At 41.3% G+C, this 25285-nt stretch overlaps 1 protein-coding gene across 1 annotated transcript; it reads left to right on the forward strand.

Annotated features, from left to right (window-relative positions):
* The first annotated feature begins 10659 nt into the window (after positions 1-10659).
* Positions 10660-20061, forward strand: LOC137094735 (fish-egg lectin-like). The gene is made up of 5 exons (XM_067460673.1): positions 10660-10826; positions 13091-13144; positions 15299-15532; positions 16490-16829; positions 19812-20061. Exons 2-5 carry the CDS (start codon positions 13093-13095, stop codon positions 19954-19956), a joined length of 771 nt encoding a protein of 256 aa, XP_067316774.1. The 5' UTR covers positions 10660-10826; positions 13091-13092; the 3' UTR covers positions 19957-20061.
* Positions 20062-25285: the final 5224 nt, after the last annotated feature.

The following is a 25285-nucleotide window of genomic DNA, read 5'->3' on the forward strand; positions in this document are numbered from 1 at the left end:
GTATATAAAATATGCACATCTGGGGAAAGTAGAGACAAAAAATAATATTATTCAAGGTTTTCCCCTAAATGCATAAAGGAATCCTGAAGGATTTGAGACTAACTACAATAAAGGAATTTGTAGCAAAAACTTTGATCAGATGATGAAGTGGACTGGATTTAGAAAAGAATTTTTCCTTCTAAATTAGTTTCAAATGTCCTATGGAATGCCTTTACATTTTAAAAATGGATACATTAGAAGAAATGACATATAAATTGCTATTTAAAAACTATATATTATGAAATATTTTACAAAACAGTGTATAGCCAGAAAAACAGTATGTATAAATGCATGACATTCACACAAAACCGTGTACAAATTTTCATACAAACGTTTTAAAATATCAGAATGAGTGGTTCTTAACATATGAAGCATGGGGAGACAGTCTATCCCCCCCCCCCCAGTGTTTTATTAATTGATTAATTGTTCACACAAGAAGAGTAATCCAAATCCAATAAATAAATTAAGCTTTACATTTTCACTCGATATAATGTGTCTTATTTACATAACCTTATGTTAGAGGAAATAACTTATAAAAAACTATATATTACGAAATTGTTAGAAAAAAAACTGTGTATAGTCAGAAGAACAGTATATATATATGCAGGGATCATATGACATTCACACAAAACTGTGTACAAATTTTCGCACAAACTTTTTAAAAAATATCAGAATATTTATTTATCATGTCAGAAGCAAATTGAGGGTACAGTTGTAGTGTATTTAAAAATACAATGTTAAAAACTTGGCATTATAGTAAATGTCTTTTGACCAGTGGCTAGCCACTTGGAGTACCTCTGGTGTTGCTATAAGAAAATTCTCCATTGTGCATGTGGCAGGGCTCAGACTGCATTGTAATAGGTGGTCTGTGGTTTGCTCTTCTCCACACTCACATGTTGTGGACTCCACTTTGTAGCCCCATTTCTTAAGGTTGGCTCTGCATCTCATGGTGCCAGAGCACAGTCTGTTCAGTGCTTTCCAAGTCGCTCAGTCTTCTGTGTGCCCAGGAGAGAGTCTCTCATTTGGTATCAGCCATTAATTGAGGTTCTGGATTTTAGCCTGACACTTTTGGACTCTTGCTTGCTGAAGTGTTCCTGCAAGTATATAATATATTACATATAGGGACATGAGAGATGTCTCCTTGCAGGATCGTAACACATCTAGGCGTCTGCTGGGCAATGTCTTTGTAGGCAGCTGATTCTCTCACACCAGAAGCGACTTGCAGTATGCAACCAAACAATATCAGAATGAATTGTCTTTCAAATATGAAGAAAGGAGAAACATTTGTTTTGCTTAAGATTCATTTATCTTTATTTCAAGAGAAGATAAAAGTCATTCCTTGTCATAAGGAATATATATCTTTCAGGAAGAGTGGTGAATTACTTGCATATTATAAACTGCACAAATAATATTCCTATGTGGTAATAGTTCTGAGAGCAAGTCTGTAAAAGTTACTTTTGTTGATCTCAACACCCAGACCCTCCCAGCAAGGGAATTGTCAAAAATGTATCTATTCTGACATCTATTACCAATTTTTTTAAATAGAAGGGGAAAGGTTTATGGTACAGACTTCATTACTTTTACTCAAAAGCAAACACCATATATTGTATCCATGACCTCACCAGAAGGAAATTTCAGTTCAATTCAGGAGGACGTATTCCTCAGTAAGAATGCAAAGAATATCAGTTGTAAGAGTTTAACCCAGCCTATATAATAGGCCTTTGGTTCTCACTGGGATTTGGTTCCAGAGGCCCCTGTGGATGCCAAAATCTCTGGATGTTCATCACATTACATGCAATAGCATGGTAAGTCCCTTATATGATACTCCTTATAAAAGTTAGATTTATTTTTGGACAACTCCCAGCACTTGCCACCAAGATATAACAAGCAGGGACTTATTTGAGAAAATAAAAATCCCCAAAAACAAACACAAAACGCCAATTAGATTGGAAATGAGGCTTTTGCGACTAAAAGCCCCAAAAACAAAAAGCTGTAAGAAAGCTAGAGCTTTCTTCTGGCTGAAATACCCCTTTTAAAAGTCCTCTGGCACCCACCAACTTAGAAGCACTGGACTTACTTGAGGTATCTGAGGCAAGAGTATGTTGGATTAGCCCTCAGGCTTTTGTTTTAAAGATTGTTCTTTAAAATCTACGCTGCCACTATTAAGCTCTTGAATACTTCAGGGAACTGCTTTGAAAACTTCACCCGCAGAGGCACACATGAGGCAGTTGTTGTGAACCACAAAACAATAATGTTTATTTAATAGAACAGTAACAATTCAGGTAAAAAGCTTGGCTGTTTCAGAGTATTGTCTTAGAAAGTGTATGGTTCCCTAAAGCAGTTCAGACTTAGTTACACAGAAACTCTTCTCTCTCCTTCCACAGAAATACTGACAGGCTTGCTTCTCTGACAGTAAATCTCAAGCAGCACAGATAGTTCTATCCTGGATCTATCTCTTCCCTCCTCTACCAGCTATTTCCCTAATAGCTGTAGAATTCTTTCCACTAGTTATCCTTGCTAGCCAACTGGACAATCTCAGGCCTTTCTCTGACTAACCCACTACACCACTCCAATCTCCTGACACCCTCTCCTTTTGACACGCCCTGTAAAGGAGCGTAAAACTACTGCCACCAAATTTGTGAGGAAAGCCGGGCAATGATCAATATCAGCTTAGGAGCTGGTTTATAAAGGGGCTATTATTTACAGAAGTATTTATTTATTTGATAGCGTAGCATTTAATGTCCCTGGTTTGGTTTTACTACTTATGAAGGCTGTTTGACTTAGGAGAAACTGTATCAGGCAGGGCTTGAGGAAAACAGTAACAAGTTTATTGGAACAAGCAAGGTATAACAGATTCAATATTACTTCTCTAGAGGCACAAATCTTGATACGTTACATTTATAATGGTTCTTGAATAACTCTGGGAAGGGCTCTTCCTTCCACTAAACAGGTTTCAAACAGTTTCTTTGAAAAGATGGTTCTTTCTTTTACAGATGGGTACAGACACACGCTACCCTTGCTTTATGATGTTTATTTAACATAAATAAGTCACCTGACTTATCTAACTATATTGGCTCACAGCCAAACCCTGATTCTTAATATTAAAGAATCAGTCTTTCCTATAGTTCTGTAACTATGGGATTCCTGCTGGTTTTCCACACACCACAGGATCAACTACCTCTCCTGTAACTCTTTGGTCACAGACTAGTTCCCTGAATCTCCCACCCAGCGATTTCAGTGTTCTCTGTAGCTCACTGGCTTACAGACTCTTCCCTGATTCTCCCACTAGAGAAATCAGTCCTTCCTACAACTCTAATGGTCACAGACTGCCTATTTCAAACAGCCGTGCAGCTATGTGACAGTTGGCTCCACCCCCGTTGCTATGGCAACTCAGGCCAAGCCAGCCACCATCTCTAAAAAAATATAATCCTACATACTTACCATTTATTAACCACTGTTCAAACAACACACAACCATAGGAATAAAAATACACATCGTCACATGCCCCCTTCAGGAAATGAGTAACTAAAATAGATTCCCCCGGCACCCTTTCTAAAATGGCTGCCGAACTTCTTGGGCCTACTTTTTCCTAGGCATTTCCTAGCCTAACAGGTAGGGAATTCACTACACTCCTCATATAAAATGACAAAATCAAGGTTTTTGTTTTGAAATTATTACTTTCAAGCTGTGGATGGTTAAATATGGACAGCCAACTGTACCTTCAATCTGTGAACCATGTCTTCATCTTTCTTTCCTAGTGATCTCCTCGGGCTTTGTGACCTGGGTGGATAATCCCAATCTTTCCTTTCCATTGGAACTGACCATAATTAAGATTATGGTTAGCTGCAAGAGGGAATTGCATTTGGTGCTATATCTTCTATAGCTCATTCAAATGATGAAGCTCTCCATATGTCCTTAAGGGTTGCCCCTACTTTCTGCAATGATATATGATAGCCATGTATAAATATGTGAGAGGAAGCCACAGGGAGGAGGGAGCAAGCTTGTTTTCTGCTTCCCTGGAGACTAGGACGCGGAACAATGGCTTCAAACTACAAGAGAGGTGATTCCATCTGAACATGAGGAAGAACTTCCTGACTGTGAGAGGCGTTCAGCAGTGGAACTCTCTGCCAAGGAATGTGGTGGAGGCTCCTTCTTTGGAAGCTTTTAAACAGGGGCTGGATGGCCATCTGTCAGGGGTGATTTGAGTGCAATGTTCTTGCTTCTTAGCAGAGGGTTGGACTGGATGGCCCATGAGGTCTCTTCCACCTTTTTGATTCTATGATTCAGAAACACAGAGAATTTTGTCACACTTGAGTGTGTCTCATTTTTGAAGCATTCTCATCACTGGCAATATCGCATAACAGAGGAGTAAAAAAGATGAGCATGACTTCCATATGACAGGAATCAAAATGGTGGAAGTCATATAGCTGTTTGCAGAGAAGTTAGAGAATATTTTGCAAAATAAGTCATTAGATTCTAATCAGCTTTAGATATAGGGATGTGATTTTTCTCAGGGCCCTTCGATACAGCCCTATAACCCAGAATATCAAGGCAGAAAATCCCACAATATCTGCTTTGAACTGGTTTATCTGAGTCCACGCTGCCATATATTCCGGTTCAAAGCTGTAAATGTGAAATATTATTCAGCTTTTTTGGAAGGGGTCGCAATCAAAAGAATCCACAACCTTTGAAACAAGCTTATCTACTTGTAAATAAACCTTTTATTTATTTATTTATTTATAGAAGCTATAGTTGAATGTTTTTCAGTTCTGTAAACTCTTCTGAATGAACCTGACCCTTCTCAATAAACCTGATACGGGGCGCTTCCAGACAGAACTAAATCACGGGTTTTAAACAGGGGAAAAAAATCCCAGGACTTCAGAAGAGGTCTACATACAGACTTGTTGGTCCCAAGATTTCTGCCTCCATTGTCCAGACTTGGTGTTTTGTTGCGAGATTTAGAGACTCCCGCTGTGGGACTTCTGCCAGAGACTTCAGCGTTTTGTTTTGTTTTTGTTTTTTTTTGGGGGGGGGGGGTTAATTAAAAATTCAAGATGCAGATATGTGGCTTCTTCTGCCCAAATCAGCACTGCACAATCAAACAGGAATACACATTTTCAAGCCAGGAACAGAACTTTGTCATTATTGACACTTTTTAGAGCCTGGCTGCCTGGCCATCTGTCCAGACAGATTTGGTTGTGTATTTGTGGCATCAAACAATGGTGTGCTGTTCCTGGGTTATACATGCTTGTTCCTGATTGCTCTTCTTGTGAAAAGATGTACACCATTGACTCGGGGCCACAACTTTGTCCTGGCCAGATAAAATGTGCCCTCCACATGTTTTATAAACACACAAAGTTTTCCTGTTCCACTCAAGTGCAGGGGCGGCTCAACTCATTACGCAAAGTAAGCATTTGCAGCATAGTTGATTTTGCCCAGGGGCGCTCTTGAAGCACTCTTGGGGGAAAATAGACCTTGACATATGCGGATTGTAGTTACTGGGATGTATAGTTCACCTACAATCAAAGAGCATTCTGAACTCCACCAATGATGGAATTGAACCAAATATGGCACACAGAACTCCCACGATGAACAGAAAATATATATCAGTGATTGGTGGGAGGGGGGGGGGCACCAAAATACTGTTTGCTTACCGTTGAAAATTACCTAGGGCCGCCTCTGCTCAATGTCACCTTATTTTTAGAAACGGACCAATCAGGAACAAACATCTAAAACCTGTGAACAAACCTAGATTAAAAAATCCTTTGATTTCTGATTACAGGGACATGCAGACATTCGAAGATTTATTTATTTATTTACGGTATTTATATTCCGCTCCTGTCACCTCGCAGGGGACTCAGGGAGGATTATAATGCACATATACATGGCAAACATTCAATGCCATTAGACATACAACATATATAGACAGACACAGAGGCAATTTAACATTCCAGCTTTTCCGGCTTCATGAGGTTATGCTCAATTCTGGCCACGGGGGAGCTGCTGCTTCACCATCCATTTATGACACCGAGTCCTTTGATAGAGCACTTCCCCATTCATCTGCATGCTGTTGGAAGGTTTTATGGCATCATAAATTAGTTAAATTAGCCTCCCCGCATAAAGCAGTACCTAAATTTCCTACTTGATAGATACAACTGTCTTTCAGGCTGCATAGGTCAACAGCAAGCTAGACTATTAATGGCTGGGAGCTCATTCCGACCCAGGCTGGCTTCAAACTCTTGACCTCTTGGTCAGTAGTGATTTAATGCAGCTGGCTACTAACTGGCTGCACCACCGCCCAGTCATTCGTATCAAAACTACAATATTCCCACAGCTGGAAATGTCGCATATTTTGCCTTTTGTAGCAATTGCTTCCATGTTTACAGGGAATGGCGTCTGGCCACCCTCCTGTTTGCTGTGGAAGCTCCTGGGATAAAGGTACTGTCTGGATGGGCCCATGTTCTCTATATTGTTGACTTGAAGGTGCACAGTAACATGCAAAAACAACCACATGAACAACACACAAATGGTCTTGAAGATCTGTAATTCCATTAGTGTGAGCTGCAGTGGAAGCTGGGGACAAAATCTAAACTTTAACCAACTCTGTTCAAAAAATAGGATAGCATCTTGGAGATACCACCATGCTTTCTGTTTTCATTTAGCAAGAATGGACTCATTATTTTTATGATATAAAGTGCTTTCTTACTAACTTTTAATGCCCTCTAGCTACTAATTCAGAAGCACAATCCCTTGTTGAGCTGAAGGTTTACAAAACAGCTCAAATAGGACTTAGATCTGGAAATTGGCATGGGTTTTTGGTTGGAAACTGAGGCCTCATCTACACTACCATATAATGCGATTTGACCTGTATTATATGGTCAGTGTAGACTTCTATAATGCAGACTGAACTAGATTATGTGAGTCTACACTGTCCAGAAGTCACAGTCCAGAAGTATGCCATATCTTTAAACCTAAGATTTTGGGGAGGCGGTAACCTATTCCAAGTCAAGCCACACCCCTGTTTCTGGATCTTCCTTATAAATTATTGTGAATATTTCTGTTTTGCCCAGATTTATTCATACTCATTATTCAGTCTATTTATAATGTAAATTTCTCAATGAATTCACTGGAAACAGGAGTCAACCCTATTCCTCTATTTCAGCATTTATCAACCAGCGGGTCAGAACCTGTGGGAGGGTCGCAAGGGGGTTTCAGAGGGGTCACCAAAAAACATCAGAAAACATATATTTCTGGTGGCCTTAGGAACCCCTTTGGGAGAGAAGGCTGACGATCTCTCTGCCTGTCCTTCTCTTCCTTTTTGGAAACAGACAGCAAATCCTTCCACCAAAAGCCCTCCTCCACTGTGATTGGCCAGCCTCTCAGCCAGCCTCTTAGCTAAGGGGAGGGCTGTTTTTAAGATTCCAAGCAGGGATGGGAGAGCAGGCGTGCTTGGTACATGGCAGCATGGTGCACATGCGTGGGCAAGGGAGTGTGTGTGAGGCTGGAGGGAGCTTCGTGCCACCGAGTTTCTTCAAGGCATGGCAGTTCTGTGTGGGAAGTTTGGCCTAATGTTATCATTGGTGGGATTCAAAATGAACTACAACTCCCAAACTCAAGGTCATTGAGTTCCAGTCTCCAGGACAGCAGAAAGCAAAGCCTGCTCCGTCTTCCTTATGCCCACCAAAACCTACCAGTATTTTCTGGTGGTCATGGGAGTTCTGTGTGGGAAGTTTGGCCCAATTCTATCATTGGTTGGGTTCAGAATGCTCTTTGATTGTAGGTGAACTATAAATCCCAAATACAAAAACTGCAGATTGCAAATCACAATTTCTATATTACAGGAAATGTGATGGTGCATGTGGTGCCACCTGTGTGTAGAACTTTAAAGTGCAAAGGTTTAAACTGTATAACATGCCCATACTTGCTTATTTTGTAAATGTATCGTTGGATCGATTCGTTATTTATAGCTGTCAATCAATGTTGTTTGCACCAGTTATATTGCTTCCACGGCTCAATTGCTTGGCTCCACCTCTTCCTGGAGGAGGGCCGAGCTTTTCCTTTTCCATTTTACCATCAAACTTTCTATCAGATAGACGAGAGAAAGAGACTTGACTCTAAAGTCCTTAATTAATTTACCTCTCATCACCAATTTTAAGGTTTTTACCCTTGGGACTCATACTTCATGCCCAGATCGCCCTGGACAACGTTGAGGAGACCCAAGCACCTTCAAACCGGTCCTGTGGCACCAGAGGAAGGCTTCGTGTCTTCAAATATAGGCCATTTGGATTGGGGCTGTGAATGTTCAGGCATTTAACCTGGAAAAGCTTATCAGCTGCGAAATCTCCTTGGACCCAAGGCAACCAGAGACTGCAATGTATATTTCCTTTACCCTTTTTGAAACTTCCAGCTTATTGCCTTAAAGGGATAACTCTTTGTGAACAATAAAACCTATTTTGAGTTATCTACAGTGTTTTGGTCCTTGGGAGTTCCAGCTCTCTAAAGGAAGGCAAGAAGCAATCCCCTAGGGGAAAGATGTCACGTCTATGTCTCTTTCACTAAGAGTTATAGCCCCCAGGCGCAACGGCATAGGAAATTCTTCATTAAACGTAACTTGGGAACATTAACATGATTAATTAGTAACTGTTTATAAATGAAAAATTGTTTATCATTTTTTTTGTCAGCACAATGAAACTTAAGCTTCCAAAATAACAATTACTATATACCAGGAAATTCTTCATAATGACAGAAATACTAACGCAAATATTGTTAAATGCAATATAATGAGATTTCATTTTCCAAAATAACAATTTCTATGTTGTAGAAGGTTCTTCATCAATATGTAACGTCAGGAACAGTAACACAACAAGGTCTCCCAGGTTGTTTCCCTTGTTTCATAATATCTTCTTTGGGTGTTATTCTTATCTATAATGCTTGAATTCACTAAATAAAATATAAAGCAACATACAGACAACTGATATACTAAAATCCCCAAATTGACAGTTTTGAAAAGGTTATTGATGCACACACTTGACTACTTACATTCTAATGAGTAGCTATTGGCTCTGTTGTAAGTCCCTATCTGCATTTATAGCCTTTGGATCCAGTAGATAGGAAATAAGACAATATATAAACAAAAAAGGTATATCAAAATGCCCAAACACCCCAATGTTTAAGGGGATTTTCAAAACCCATGTTAGTCTACTTACATTCCTGTAAACAGCTTGGGCTCTGTAGTGAGAGGACCAACTACAACTCCTAGCCATAGCAAACTAGGATTTTGGGAGAGCAAACTAAGCCAGCACGAGCGATGCTCCGCCTCTTTCTCCGCCTATTTCCCTTTGCTAGGGCAGCGTTGCGAGCATACGCTCGTGCCGCAGCAAACTACAGGAAGCTTGCGCTCGGGCTTGCTCTGAAGCCCCGCCTTTTTTTCCCCCGAGGCTGCTCTCTCTCTTGCTAGCGTGCCTGTTTTCCATTGCAGAGGGCAGGGATGCGAGCGTACGCTCACAGTTGAATTCTGCCAACTGCGAGAGTACACTCGCATCGCTTCCCTAGCAAGGGAAAACAGGCACACTAGCAAGAGAGAGAGCAGCCTCGGGGGAAAAAGGCGGGGCTTCGGAGCAAGCTCGAGCACAAGCTCGCTCTCGCTTCCAGTAGTTTGCTACGGCTCTAAATGTCAAGGTCTATTTCCCACAAACTCCACCAGTGTTCACATTTGGGCATATTGAGTATCCATGCCAAGTTTGGTCCAGATCCTTCATTGTTTGAGTCCACAGTGCTCTCTGGATGTAGGTGAACTACAACTCCCAAACTCAAGGTCAATGCACACCAGACCCAAACTCAAGGTTAATTTCCACCAGGTCATGGGAATTCTGTGTACCAAGTTTGGTTCAATTCCATCGTTGGTGGAGTTCGGAATGCTCTTTGATTGTAGGTGAACTATAAATCCAGGCAACAACTCCCAAATGACAAAATCAATCCCCGAACCCCATCAGTATTCAAATTTGGGCGTATCGGGTATTTGTGCCAAATTTGGTGAATGAAAATACATCTCAGATATTTACATTATGATTCATAACAGTAGCAAAATGATAGTTATGAAGTAGCAATGAAAATAATTATATGGTTGGGGGTCACCACAACATGAGGAACTGTATTAAGGGCTCGCAGCATTAGGAAAGCTGAGAAACTCTGGCCTAGACATTATTATTCCAGATAACCTAACCAACATCAGAGTGCTGCTGTGAGGATTAAAATTAGTCAGAAAACATAGCATGACACTGATCACAGCATAGGAGACAGATAGCAGATGGGTCAGGGCACAATATTTTAATTCTCTGGAAACTGCCTCAGTAACACTTGTTTGAAAAGCCCTAAATTGGGCTGCTCTTGCTATCAGGCTGGCTGCTTTCCAGGGTTCTTTGGAATTTGGGAGACAAATAAATATTGTCATTTCCTGGCTTAAACGGAAATGCAACTGGGATCTCTCCAAGGCCATCTCGTCCTCACGCCAAAACCACTGACTTTTATTGGGGGGGGGGGGGGGGAGGGAATTAAGCTCATATCCCTCGTGGTTCTCTTACTTCATAAATAAGGTCATATGGGTCTTCTGTTTGTCCTGCCAGTAAACCCAACCTTTGGGACTATGTACACTTCTTTGTAAATTCTTTGGAAACAGGGGTCAATTATATTCTTCTATAAAATAGACAAGACAGCTTGGAGACAAGGGAGAGGAAAGGTGTTTTTTGTTCACTTTCTCAGTACAAGACAGGACTACAAAAGAGCTGAAGGTAAGAGTAGAGAGCTGTTCAGCAGTGGAACTCTGCCCCAAAGTGTGGTGGAGGCTCCTTCTATGGAGGCTTTTAAACAGAGGCTGAATGGCCATCTGTTGGGGGTGCTTTGAATGCGATTGTCCTGCTTCTTGGCAGGGGGTTGGACTGCATGGCCCATGAGGTCTCTTCAACTCTATGATTCTATGATTCTACTCCCCCTTTCCAATTGTAACTCTGTTATCTTCTCAGTTTCTCCTGATCCAGCTGTCTGCAGGGCCTTTGTAGACAAGGAGCCCTCCTATTTACCAGTCTTCCCAATCAATAGCTAGGGTTCTCAACCTGGGATCCCCAGATGTTTTTGGCCTACAACTCCCAGAAATCCCAGCCAGTTTACCAGCTGTTAGGATTTCTGGGAGTTGAAGGCCAAAAACATCTGGGGACCACAGGTTGAGAACCACTGACCTAAGGGGTCTGCAAGTTAGGTTTCGCAAGCTTTCTATGACCATGACCCCCTTCTGACCTTGTTTGCTTTCTGAAGCCCTCCTGTCCTACTGGTAGTAGTTATTTAAATGTTTTGTTTGTAAATCTAACACAAGTTGTTTCCAATCTTCCTAATGCTGGGACCCCTTAATACAGTTCCTCATGTTGTGGTGACCCCCCAACCATAACATTATTTTTGTTACTACTTCATAACTGTAATTTTGCTACTGTTATGAATCGTAATGTAAATATCTGATATGCAGGATGTATTTTCATTCACTGGACCAAGTTTGGCACAAATATCCAGTATGCCCAAATTTGAATACTAGTGGGGTGGGGTTTGAGCTTGTTATTTGGGAGTTGTAGTTGCTGGACTTTATAGTTCACCTACAATCAAAGAGCATTCTGAACTCCACCAACGATGGAATTGAACAAACTTGGAACACAGAATTCTCATAACCAACAGAAAATACTGGGAGGGTTTGGTGGGTATTGACCTTGAGTTTTGGAGTTGTAGTTCACCTCCGTCCAGAGAGCACTGTGGATTCAAATAATGATGGATCTGGGCCAAACTTGGCACAGATGCTTAATATGCCCAAATGCAAACATGGTCTGAGTTTGAGGAAAGTAGTCCTTGACATTTGGGAGTTGTAGTTGCTGGGATTCATAGTTCACCTACTATCAAAAAGCACTCTGAACCCAGCTCACAATAGATCTACACCAAATTTGGCACACTACCAACATTAAATACTAGAGGGGTTGGTGGTGGGCTGTTTTTGAATTCTGGGAGTTGCAGTGCACCAACACCAAAAAGGAAGATAAGGGCAGGCAGAGAGATTGTCAGCCTTCTCTGACAAAAGGGTTACTAAGCATCAGAAATATGTGTTTTCTGAACATCTTTGGCGACCCCACTGAACCCCCCCTCGCAACCCCCCCCCCCCCCCCCGCCCAGGGGCCCCGACCCCTCAAGTTGAGAAACACTGATCTAATGCAAACATAGGGAACATTGGGCCTTCTAGATATTGCTGAGCTGTTCTAAAGAAACCTGGTTGTAATACAGTACAAATTCTACTTTGGCACATAGACATCGTAGGAAAATGGCAGCAAAACCTCTCCCTTTCAAGAGAGAAAAAAAGTGACTTTCTCGCTCCTGAGAAACTCATGAACTGGCAGAACAGTTTTGTCTCATAACAGGACAAATTGTGGGTTGTTGTAGCTTTTTTGGGCTATATGGCCAATTGGCCATGTTCTAGAAGCACTCTCTCCTGAAGTTTCACCTGAGTGATTCCGACCATGAAAGCCTTCGACAACACATAGGACAAATTGTTCTGTTACTTGGTCCCCACATTATGGCAACTTCCATGGTCCTATGGCACTGCACATCTTTGTTCCTAGTCCTAGTTAGCACAAGTAGTGGAAAGGGATTTGGGGAGCTAAGTTTAGGGGTCCAGAGACAGATCATGTGATATATGCAGCTTTGCAGAGGGTTCAGAAGAAACAGCTGGGAGACAGCTGCTGCTGCTGACTCCTGGGTCATCTGCAACTCTAATACTCCGGCTGACCCAGGCAAAATCCATTCTTGGCTCTAATAAAATATATCAATTCTTGGATTTTGCATCCTAACCTGAAATTATTAATGGGTGACTTGAAGGCATGCACACATTGTTTGAGAAAGATTGTACACGAAGTCACATTCATCTCTCAATAGAATGATTGTCAACAGCTCTCCAGGCTTGTAATGTATCTGGAAACAAACAAAAGTGTGGAAAATCTTCATATGTCCTTTATTTTTCAATTTGCAGACATGGCGGTGAGGAGGATTCTATTTCTTTTGGCTGATTTATTGCTCCTAAATGGTGAGTAACCTGGATGCAACAGCAGCGGCAGAAACATGGGCAGGCACTATGTAATGGCAATGCTGTCCCTTTAGACGGGAGACTGGGCCAGCTTACATCTAGTCCAACTGTCCAGATTGCCTCATCTCTCCCAACTTTGCCTAAAGCAGGGCAAAGTCAGTTTAACACTGCCAAAATATTAAAACTCAAAATCTCATGATACTCATCGGAAACTGCTGTGAGTGTGTATGGGTTTTCTGACCTATGAGTTCAATTGCCCTCCCTAATCATCTTTGTTGGGGCCGCAGTGGTGCAGTGATGATAATGATGATAATGTGCAGTGATGATAATGTTGGTTTTTTTCATTGTTTTTATTGCTTCTATTGTGGTTTTATACTGTTTCAATGTTTAATTTGTATTTTGTTGTTATGTGTACTGACTTGTTGTAAACCCCCTTGAGTCGTCGATAAGGCTGAGAAAGGCGGTATACAAGTATAGTAAATAAATAAACAAACTGCTAAGCTGCAGAATTTGCTAAAAAGGTCAGCTGTTCGATTCAGAGAGATGGGGTGAGCTCCCGCTGTTAGCCCCAGCATCTACCAACCTAGCAGTTCAAAAACATGCAAATGTGAATAGATCAATAGGTACCACCTCGGCGGGAAGGTAATGGCGCTCCATGCAGTCATGCCAGCCACATGACTTTGGGGGTGTCTATGGACAATGCTGGCTTAGAAATGTAGATGAGCATCACCCCCAAGAGTTGAACACGACTAGACTTAAATGTCAAGGGGAAAACTTTTACCTTTACCTTTAATCATATTTGCAGAGATTGTTAGGATGACTTTCAAGCAAAGTATTAATACTAAGTTGCTTCATCTTTCTACGCCTTCAACTGTTCCTTTCAATCACTAGAAGTTCAGAAAGAAAAAGGTGGCAATGATGAACTTTAAACAGAGCTTGAAAGGACTGCTTATTTGAGTGGACATAAAACTATGACTGGCAAAATTTTACATGGAGGCTCTCCCTATAACAAAATAGTTTCATGGGGTAATACCATTCATAAACTGGAATTAAATAGTTTAACGGGGTAATACTGTTCATAAAATGGAACTCCTGGTGGCGCAATGGGTTAAACTGCTGAACAAAAGGTTGGTGGTTTGAATCTGGAAGGTGGGGTGAGTTCCTGTCTGTCAGCTCCAGCTTCCCATGTGGGGACATGAGAGAAACCTCCCATAGACACTAGTAAAACACCCGTAAAACATACGGGGGTCCCCTGGGCAACATCCTTGCAGATGGCTAATTATCGCACACCAGAAACTACTTGCAGTTTCTCAAGTCACTCCTGACATGAAAATAAATAAATAAAGTGGAAGACTGAAGATCAACCAAGATAAGTGTAGAGTTGTTCCTTCAATTGTTGAAAGAGATTTATTTTTATAGCATACTAGCCGTCCCCTGCCACGCGTTGCTGTGGCCCACATGGGGGTTCTGTGTGGGAGGTTTGGCCCAATTCTATCATTGGTGGGGTTCAGAATGCTCTGTGTTTATACGTGAACTATAAATCCCAGCTACTACAACTCCCAAATGTCAAGATTCTATTTCCCTCAAACCCCACCAGTGTTCAAATTTGGGCATATTGAGTATTCATGTAGAGTTTGGCCCAGATCCATCATTGTTTGAGTCCACAGTGATCTCTGGATGTAGGTGAACTATAACTCCAAAAGCAAAGGTCACTGCCCACCAAACTCTTTCAGTATTTTCTGTTGGTCATGGGAGAACTGTGTGCCAAGTTTGGTTCAATTCCATTGTTGGTGGGGTTCAGAATGCTCTTTGATTGTAGTCGAACTATAAATCCCAGCAACTACAGCTCCGAAATGATAAAATCAATTTTTTGAGTGAAGGACATGCATTGACCTGATAGGTGTTTTGTGTCCAAATTTGGTGACAATTCGTCCAGTAGGTTTTGAGTTACCTTAATCCCACAAACAAACATTACATTTTTATTTATATAGATGATCTTCCTCACCTAAATATATCACATTTACTGTGCCTTGTTTCAACTGGTCATTAGAAGGTAAATTGACTTTATGCTCTGCCATTGAAATGCCAAATTTTGGCCATGCTCTTTTCCTATATAAAAACTGTTTGGTAATTGTTGTGTTCTATTGTTTGCAGCTCAACTCTGCACAGAAATCCCTAATCCTGGGCTTCTAAAACAGATTGATGCCGGCAATGGCCTTGTGGTTGGCCTGGAGCCTACTGGCAATGTATTTATGCTGAATGGAGAAGACTGGCTTTATTTGGCAGGAGGGATGCAGCATGTGTCCGTTGGCATTAGTGGCATATGGATGGTTGATTATGACAAGCACATCTATCGTCTTCTAGGAAGCAATTTGGAAAAAGTATCAGGTACTTTGATATGCATCTTGGGTCAAGGCATTCTCATATTTGCATAATTTTATTTATTTATTTTATTTGTCGTGTCAGCACAACCAGTCAAATTATATTACATTTCTAACAGAACAAAGCAAACAAACAGACAGAATACACAATTTGTGAGTTTGGTAGTCCTTTGACCAGTATCTGGCCACTTGGAGTGCCTCTGGTGTTGCTGCAAGAAGGTCCTCCATTGTACATGTGTCAGGGCTCAGGTTGCATTGCAGCAGGTGGTCAGTGGTTTGCTCTCCTCCACACTCGCATGTCAAGGATTCCACTTTGTAGCCCCATTTCTGAAGGTTGGCTCTGCATCTCGTGGTGCCAGAGCGCAGTCTGTTCAGCGCCTTCCAAGTCGCCCAGTCCTCTGTATGCCCAGGAGGGAGTCTCTCATCTGGTATCAGCCATTGGTTGAAGTTCTGGGTTTGAGCCTGCCACTTTTGGGCTCTGGCTTGCTGAGGTGTTCCAGCGAGTGTCTCTGTAGATCTTAGAAAACTATTTCTAGATTTAAGTCGTTGACGTGCTGGCTGATACCCAAACGGGATGAGCTGGAGATAATTTGCATAATAATTCCCACATGATACGTAATACTCAAACAGGGCTTTGATGAATCTAGAACCACTGTTCAAGTAGCCAGAGTCATTTCTACTATAGCCTTTTTTAGAGGTGTGGTGGAAAAGAAGTTCAATGAACTGCCAGTGTTGTTGTACTTGGAATATGATATGGCATCTTCCTATGTTTCTGAGGGAAACTACAAGTAGATGTTCAACCTTGTGTGTGTGTGTGTGTGTGAAAGAGAGAGAGAGCACAAAATGAACCATTGTCCCTGTATTTATTTAGCAAAAGGGTAAGAATGCTTTGTATCTCTCTCCAGAAGTACCGGTAATTTTATTTATTTATTCCAATCCGATTCTATCCATACTTCTTTCTCAGAATCCTTTGAACAGATCAATGCAGGCGGAAATCTCTTCGTGGCTGGTGTTAAGTCAGGCAATCATCCCATGTGTCTTTCAAGTTCTGAGTTCCTTGCAATGAAGCCTACCTCCTCAGTAACCTGGACTGTTATGAGTGGAACTATGAAATCCTTGAGCTGTGGTTTGCAAGGCTGCTGGGGTGTGAACACTGCAGGCAGTGTCTATTTTCGTACTGGCATCGAGCCACAGAGATGCCAGGGAACCCGCTGGGAATACGTTCCTAATACATTCTCCATGATTGATGTTGGAAGTGATGGAAAGGTCTATGGAATGAAGAAAGGAGGGGACGTCTTCTACAGGTGAGAGCAACTGGAATATATCACTTGTGGGAAAAACCATACTGTATTTGCCTAGATCAGTGGTTCTCAACCTGTGAGTCCCCAGGTGTTTTGGCCTACAACTCCCAGAAATCCCAACCAGTTTACCAGCTGTTAGGATTTCTGGAAGTTGCCCAAAATATCAGGAGACTCACAGGTTGAGAACCACTGGCCTAGATGATGTTTGCAAAGAAAGTGAAAATAGAAAAAAAAGTAGACATGTTGGACTCTTAAAAGAACTAAGGGAGTTATTTTGATTTACGATCTCATCAGGCGGAACTCTGTTATAGGAATCTGTGAATACAATTGTATGTGAGTCGAGTTACATTTTATTCTGCCTGCATTTGATGTATAAAGACCAGGAGATGAATTTTGACTCTGTCCACATACTAGTCAAGTCCACATAGGCAAAATGAAAAAAGGCAGGGAAATCCTTTGAATTCTCTTGGTGAGCAAGTTATGAAAACTGGCATTTACTTACCATAGGTAGAATAGGGGCGTTTTTGTAAATCACATCTGAAAAAATGTCCATCTTGTTTTCAAGCCTTTTGATTTAGGATGTGCAGCAAGGCATTTATTTATTTGTTTGTTTGTTTATTTGTTTATTTATTTATTGCTTTTCCCAACCCCTAGTGGAGCATTTCTCAGAGGGGTCACCAAGGACCATCAAAAACACAGTATTTTCTGTTGGTCATGGAGATTCTGTGTGGGAAGTTTAGCCCAATTATATCATTGGTAGGGTTCAAGGGGCTCTTTGATTGTAAGTGAACTATAAATCCCAGCAACTACAACTCCCAAATGTTAAGGTCTATTTTCCCCAAACTCCACCAGTGTTCACATATTGAGTATCTGTGGCAAGTTTGGTCCAGATCCATCATTGTTTGAGTCCACAGTGCTCTCTGGATGGAGGTGAACTACAACTCCAAAACCAAGGTCAATGCCCACCAAACCCTTCCAGTATTTTCTGTTGGTCATGGTAGTTCTGTGTGCCAAGTTTGGTTCAATTCCATTTTTGGTGGAGTTCAGAATACTCTTTGATTGTAGGTCGACTATAAATCCCATCGACTGCAAAGGACAAAAGTCAACTTCCAAAGGACAAAATCAATCTCCCCCAACCCCACCAGTATTCAAATCTGGGCGTATCAGGTGTTTATGCCAAATTTAGTCCAGTGAATCATAATACATTTTGCATATCAGCTATTTACATTACAATTCATAACAGTTTGGTGCAGATCCATCATTGTTCGAGTCCATAGTGCTCCCTAGATGTAGGTGAACTACAATTCCAAAACTCAAGGGCAATGCCCAACAAACCCTTCCAGTATTTTCTGTTGGTCATGGGAGTTATGTGTGCCAAGTTTGGTTCAATTCCATCATTCAATTTCAACTCCCAAATTACAAGATCGCTTCCCCTCCCCCCCAAAAAAACAAAAACAAAACAAAACAAACCTCACCAGTATTTAGATTTGGGCGTATCGAGTATTTGTGCCAAATTTGGTCCAGTGAATGAAAATACATCCTGCATATCAGGTATTTGCATTATGATCCATAACAGTAGCAAAATTACTGTTAGGAAGTAGCAGTGGAAATAATTTAATGGGTGGGGGTCACCACAACATGAGGAACTGTATTAAGGGATCACAGTGGGTTAAACCCTTGTGCCGGCAGGACTGAAGACTGACAGATTGCAGGTTCAAATCCGGGGAGAGCATGGATGAGCTTCCTCTATCAGCTCCAACTTCCCATGTGGGGACATGAGAGAAGCCTCCTACAAGTATGGTAAAACATCAAAACATCCAGACGTCCCCTTGGCAACGTACTTGCAGACGGCCAATTCTCTCACACCAGAAGCGACTTACAATTTCTCAAGTCGCTCCTGACACACACACAAAACCTCAGAAACAAAAATCAAAACATGTCAAGTCTCTCCTGACACACACACAGCTCCCCATGTAGAGACATGAGAGAAGCCTCCCACAAGGATAGTAAAACATCAAAACATCCGGGCATCCCCTGGGTGATGTCCTTTCAGGCGGCCAATTCTGTCACACCAGAAGCAACTTGCAGTTTCTCAAGTTGCCCCTGACACACACACACAAAAAGCAATAGGAAGGTTGAGAACCACTGCCCTTGGGTTCACAACAAAGCAAATGGCAAAATTCAATGCCTCACAATATAAAATGCAGTACATAACTAAAATAACATATAACAGTAGATTAAAACCAATAAACTATAAAACATCAAACATAAACAAACATAAAGTATAAGACATTCACCACTGCATCAATCCCAGGATATCCTGACTACTTCATCTTACTCCCTGAATGCATCTTTAGAAAGCCACGTTTCAAGTAGTTTCCTAAATGTCAAAAGGGAGGGGGCCAATCTGATCTCGCTAGGAAGGGAGTTCCACAACTGAGGGGCCACCATCGAGAAGGCCCCATCTCTCGTCATGCCTGTGAGGGTGACAGAACCAAGATCAGGACCTCCTCTGCCAATCTTAATGCTCTATCTGGCTCATAAACAGAAATACGTTCAGATAGGTAAGCTGGACCTGAGAAGGCCCTGTCTCTTGTTCCCACCAGTCACGCTTGTGAGAAGGTTAGGACCGAGAGCAAGGTCTCCCCCGACCATCTTAGCCTCTGAGGTGGATCATAGAAAGAGATATGTTCGGATAGATAAGCTGGACCGGAACCATTTAGGGATTTATAGGCTGAAGTCAGCACTTTGAATTGTGCTCGGTAGCAGACTGGTAACCAGTGGAGCTGGCTCAGCAGAGGGTTGAATGCTCCTTGTGTGTCACTCCAGTTAGAAACCTGACTGCCGCCCATTGGGCTACTTGAAGCTTCCAAACAGTCTTCAAAGGCAATCCCACGTAGAGCATCTTGCAGTAGTCTATGAAAAAATAAATGTCAACTGCCCATGAAATCATTCTTATTTTCACTTCTCTGTCTATTATTTTAGGGATGGGATCACAGACAGCAAAGCTTCAGGTACCAGATGGACTAAAGTCAACAACATCAATGCCCGTGCCAAGCATTTGACGTATGATGCGAATATTCTATGGCTGATCACCCAGGATGACAAAATTCTACGATGCCAAATGTAGATCTACATTGCTCTGTATTGTTTTGCCTTTCACAAATTTGACTCCAAAGTGACTGGGATTTTGTAAGCATTTCTTTTAAAATGTAATAAAAATGTTTGAAAGATTTTCATGCTTTCTCTGCCAACTCTTTTCAGAGCTGAATGGGTAGGCAACCTCTGCCATCTATTCTAATTAAGGGAGATTTTATGTTCATTGATTTTGCACAGACAGATGTTGCGGCTCTGTAATAAAGCACCCCACTAATAAAGTCATCATGAACATGAGAGAAGGAAGATATGTATACTTCAATTCATCCTTCATGGAGGAGAATCCAGAAATTCAAATTATCTGCTTTGAAAGCTCATTCCACTTTTCCCCACTTCTTTTTCTTTCCCCATTTGAGGAAAGGGGGATGCCCATTTGCACAACTGTTGCTGTTGGCTTGATCTTGTTGTACTATGGCTTGGAGATGTATCCAGTCTGTTCCATAAATAGTCTGGAAACCCATATGCTTTTAATCAATGTACTCTTTAGTAATATTATATACTAATAATATAATATTGTATACATATAATATTTATAATATTATAATGTAATATGATATAATACTAGTAATAATACTACAATATTATAATTATAATTATATATTACATTGCATGTAATATTACTAATAATATTACAATATAATGGTATAGTGCAATATAGTAATATATCATACTGATATTGTACTAATCTAATAATATAATATATTGTATGAAAATATATCTTGTAAGCCGCTCTGAGTCCCCTTCGGGGTGAGAAGGGCAGCATACAAATGCCGTAATTAATAAATAAAATAAATTTAGATGTCCAATGGATTTCACAATTCTGGAGTCCTATAGATTTACTTCCAAACAGCCAAAATTAGGTTTAAAGTAAAGGTAAAGGTTTCCCCTGACATTAAGTCTCGTCATGTCCAGGATGGTGCTCATTTCAATTTCTAAGCCCAAGAGCCAGCATTGTCCATAGACACCTCCAAGGTCATGTGGCCAGCATGACTGCATGGAGTGATGTTACCTTCCTGCGGGAGCAGTACCTATTGCTCTACTCCCTTTTGCATGTTTTCAAACTGTTAGGTTGGCAGAAGCTGGGGCTAACAGCAGGAGCTCACCACACTCCCCAGATTCGAACCAACGACCTTTCAGTCAGCAAGTTCAACAGCTCAGTGGTTGAACCCTCTGCACCACCAGGGGGCTATTCAATACAAATAGGAATCTACTATATATACTTCATAGCAGGAGTCTTCAAACTAAGGCTCGGATACGGCCCTCCAAGGTCATTTACCTGGCCCTTGCTCAGGGTCAACATAAGTCTGAAACGACTTGAAAGCACACAACAACAACAACAACAACAACAACAATCCTATCTCATCAGCCAGAAGCAGGCCCACACTTCCCATTGAAATACTAATAAGTTTATATTTGTTAAAATTGTTCTTGATTTTAATTATTGTTTTTTAAAGTGTTTTTTGCATTACAAATAACATATGAATTCATTCTTCTTCTTTTTTTCAAATTATAATCTGGCCCTCCAACAGTTTGCGGGACTGTGACCTGACCCTCTGTTTAAAAAGTTTGAGGACCTGATTTCCTCCTGATTTTGGGGGGCTTCAAAAAATTGATCCCTCCCCCCCCCCCCCCCCAACAAAAGCCAGGACATAAAACGGGGCAAGTTTTACCCTGAAAGCACAAGGCTAGTATCTGCCTTCCTTTATCAATCACAGAGTTGTCTTCCTGGTGCAAAGATTAACTGCTGCAATATATGCAGGTGTAATTATTACAGCTGAAATTTGGACTTAGTCCTAGAAGAAAAAGGATAGCATAGAGATGTTACTTTTTGCGACTATACAAAAAGTGGCCATGCTTCATAATGGATTCCAGTAATCCCCCAAATAACTTTTCCCAGTTAAACTAAGAAGGAGTAAAAGACATTTTCCTGAACAGCCCTTTCCTCTGCTATTTCCAAGTTGTTTTGTTTACTTTTTCTATTGATTTTACAGTCACTAATTAAATAATCTTCTGCGTCTCTTCCTTTTACATCTGTTTGCTTTGTTCCATATGATTTCAATTCTCCACTGTTGCGAAATTGTGTAAATTCTAGGCACAAAGTCCAATATCCTACATAAGATCCTAATAAATAATAGCTGTCTAAGTTACGATATGCAAGCCCTATACTGAATATAGTTAACACAGTGTAACATACTTAAATTAGTAGGCAAGTTGCATGACTGACATTCCATTGTGAAAGGGCAGTGCATACAGCCAATGCATATTCACCTTGCATATTTTAAAGCATTATGTGCACAGCAGGGACATGCACAACTCTGTTTCTGTTGCTGTCAACTAGATGCAACTGTTATGATTTGTCTAAGAAATCACTCTGCAAGCACAGCACAATATACACTACATATGTCACTAAGGTGTAGTTAAATTTTGGGTTGTTGTAGGTTTTTCGGGCTATATGACCATGTTCCAGAAGCATTCTCTCCTGACGTTTCGTCTGCATCTGTGGCAAGCATCCTCAGAGGTTGTGAGACCTCACAACCTTTGAGGATGCTTACGATAGATGCAGGTGAAACCTCAGGAGAAAATGCTTCTAGAACATGGCCATATAGCCCAAAAAACCTACAACAACCCAGTGATTCCAGCCATGAAAACCATCGACAATACATTGAAGTTAAACTTTATTTCTTTATCTTTAACTCTTTCAAACTAAGACCCACTGTATTGAAGGCAAGCGAGAAAACATCTTGCACCAGAGGGCATTGGATACCTTTTTATGAAAAATGTGTAAATAGTAGAACCCATGGCTCAATCAGGAATTATAAAGGCACATCATCTTCAAAGCCTGTAATGAAAGACCAAGTCACTGACATCTCTGGCCCATCCTCTGTCCAGATATCAGCCAGTATGCCAACACCTTAAATCAAGAAACAGCTTCCTAAGATGTTCAATATATTGTCAAAGGCTTTCATGGCCGGAATCACTGGATTGCTGTAAGTTTTTTGGGCTGTACGGCCATGCTCCAGAGGCATTCACTCCTGATGTTTCACCTGCATCTATGGCAGGTGAAATGTCAGGAAAGAATGCTTCTGGAAAATGGCCATACAGCTCAAAAAACGTACAGCAACTCAACTTCCTAAGATCCACAGAGATACTTGCAGGGACACCTCAGCAAGCGAGAGTCCAAAAGTGGCAGACTAAAACCCAGAACATCAATTCATAGCTGATTCCAGATTAGAAGCTCCCCCCTGGGCACACAGAAGATTGAGCCACTTGGAAGGCGTTGAAGAGACTGTGCTCTGGCATCACGAGATGCAGAGCCAATCTTAGGAAATGGGGCTACAAGGTGGAGTCCATGACATTTGAGTGTGGAGAAGAGCAAACCATAGACCACTTACTACAATGCAACCTGAGTCCTGCCACATGCACAATGGAGGACCTTCTCAGTGACACCAGAGACACTCCAAGTGGCCAGCTTCTGGTCAAAGAAAATCTAGTATAATGCCAAGTTTCTAATTCTGTTTGTGTTTTGAAATACATTATAACATGTTGTGAAACACATGTTTGTTTGTGTTTTGAAATACATTATAACTGTATCCTCAATTCGCTTCTGACACAATAAAGAAATCATCTTCAAAACAGATTATATCCAAATACCTATTAAGCAACTTCGTGAGTATGCCCTTTGAGATGTACTCGCCAACATTTCACAGATGAAAACCAGAATAAATAAGGCCAAGTAACTGGGTTGTTGCAAGTTTTTTGGGCTGTATGGCCATGTTCTGGAACATGGCCATGTTCTGGAACATGGCCATACAGCCCAAAAAACTTACAACAAACCCAGTGATTCCAGCCATGAAAGCCTTTGACAATACAAGGCCAAGTAACATCAGAGTCTGGTCAAGATGGTAAATGTTATTTATGAGGAAGAACAGGCAGGTTGGAAATGTCTGGGCTTACCAGGAAGGACTGGATTTCTCCATTTTGTTGAGTTAATTACTTTACACTTTGAACTCAATTTGGAGCAAATGAAGTAGTTATTTATTGTTGAAGGCTTTCATGGCCGGAATCACTGGGTTGTTGTAGGTTTTTTCCTGGACACAGCATATTATTTGAGAACACAGAAATGCTGGACCACTCTCACAACCACCATGTCAAACCACACAGAGAAGCCACTGAAATCCACAAGCATGTGGACAATTTCAATAGAAATGACAAAACCATGAAAATGAACGAAATCTGGCTACCATTATTTTCTAAAAAAAAAACTCTAAAATTACAACAGCAAAACAACAGAGAGGAAACAAACAAGGACATTTAATCACCTCTCAACAAAAGATTGCTCCAGGCACTGCCAGGCCATCAAATGCTAATCAAGGTGGTCAGTTCACCAGTTCACATTCACACCTAGCTCCAACAGACAAGAGTTCTTTGTCCCACCCTGGTCATTCCACAAATATATAAACCCACTTTCCTAGTTCCAAGAGACCTCACTACCTCTGAGGATGCTTGCCATAGATGCAGGCAAAATATCAGGAGAGAATGCCTCTAGAACATGGCCATATACCACAAACAAACCTACAACAACCTATTTATTTACTTACTGTATTTGTATACTGCCCTTCTCAGCCCTCAGGTGACTCAGGGCGGTTTACAATGGCAATGATTCAATGCCCAGAAACACAATAAAACATTTAAATACATTAACAAATAATATAAAACCATAACAAGAATATTAAAACATAGATCCTTTGTGTCTCTTAATAAAAAATATTGTCCCATCTCGTCATCCAGTCATTCCAATTCCTATGTCTTCTACCTTGCATTTTCAAATGCTTGCTCAAACAACCAAGTCTTGACTCTTTTTCGAAATGTTAAGAGGGAGGGGGCCAATCTAATGTCCCCAGGAAGGGCCTTCCATAGCTGAGAGGCCACCACTGAGAAGGCCCTGTCTCTCGTCCCCACCAACCGTGTTTGTGATGCAGGTGGGATTGAGAGCAGGGCCTCCCTTGATGATCTTAAAGTCCTAGCAGGTTCATAAGGGAAGATGCGTTCAGATAGGTAAGTTGGGCCAGAACCGTTTAGGGTTTTATAGGCTAAAGCCAGCACTTTGAATTGTGCCCGGTAGCAGACTGGCAGCCAGTGGAGCTGGCATAACAGAGGAGTTGTATGTTCCCTGAGCGTCACTCCTGTTATTGATCTGGGTGCCATCCGTTGGACCATCCGAAGTGTCCAGACAGTCTTCAAAGGCAACTCCACGTAGAGCGTGTTGCAGTAGTCTATATGGGATTTAACCAGAGCTTGACCAC

This window comes from Anolis sagrei, chromosome X (genome assembly GCF_037176765.1).
Source record: "Anolis sagrei isolate rAnoSag1 chromosome X, rAnoSag1.mat, whole genome shotgun sequence".
Classification (NCBI taxonomy): domain Eukaryota; kingdom Metazoa; phylum Chordata; class Lepidosauria; order Squamata; family Dactyloidae; genus Anolis; species Anolis sagrei.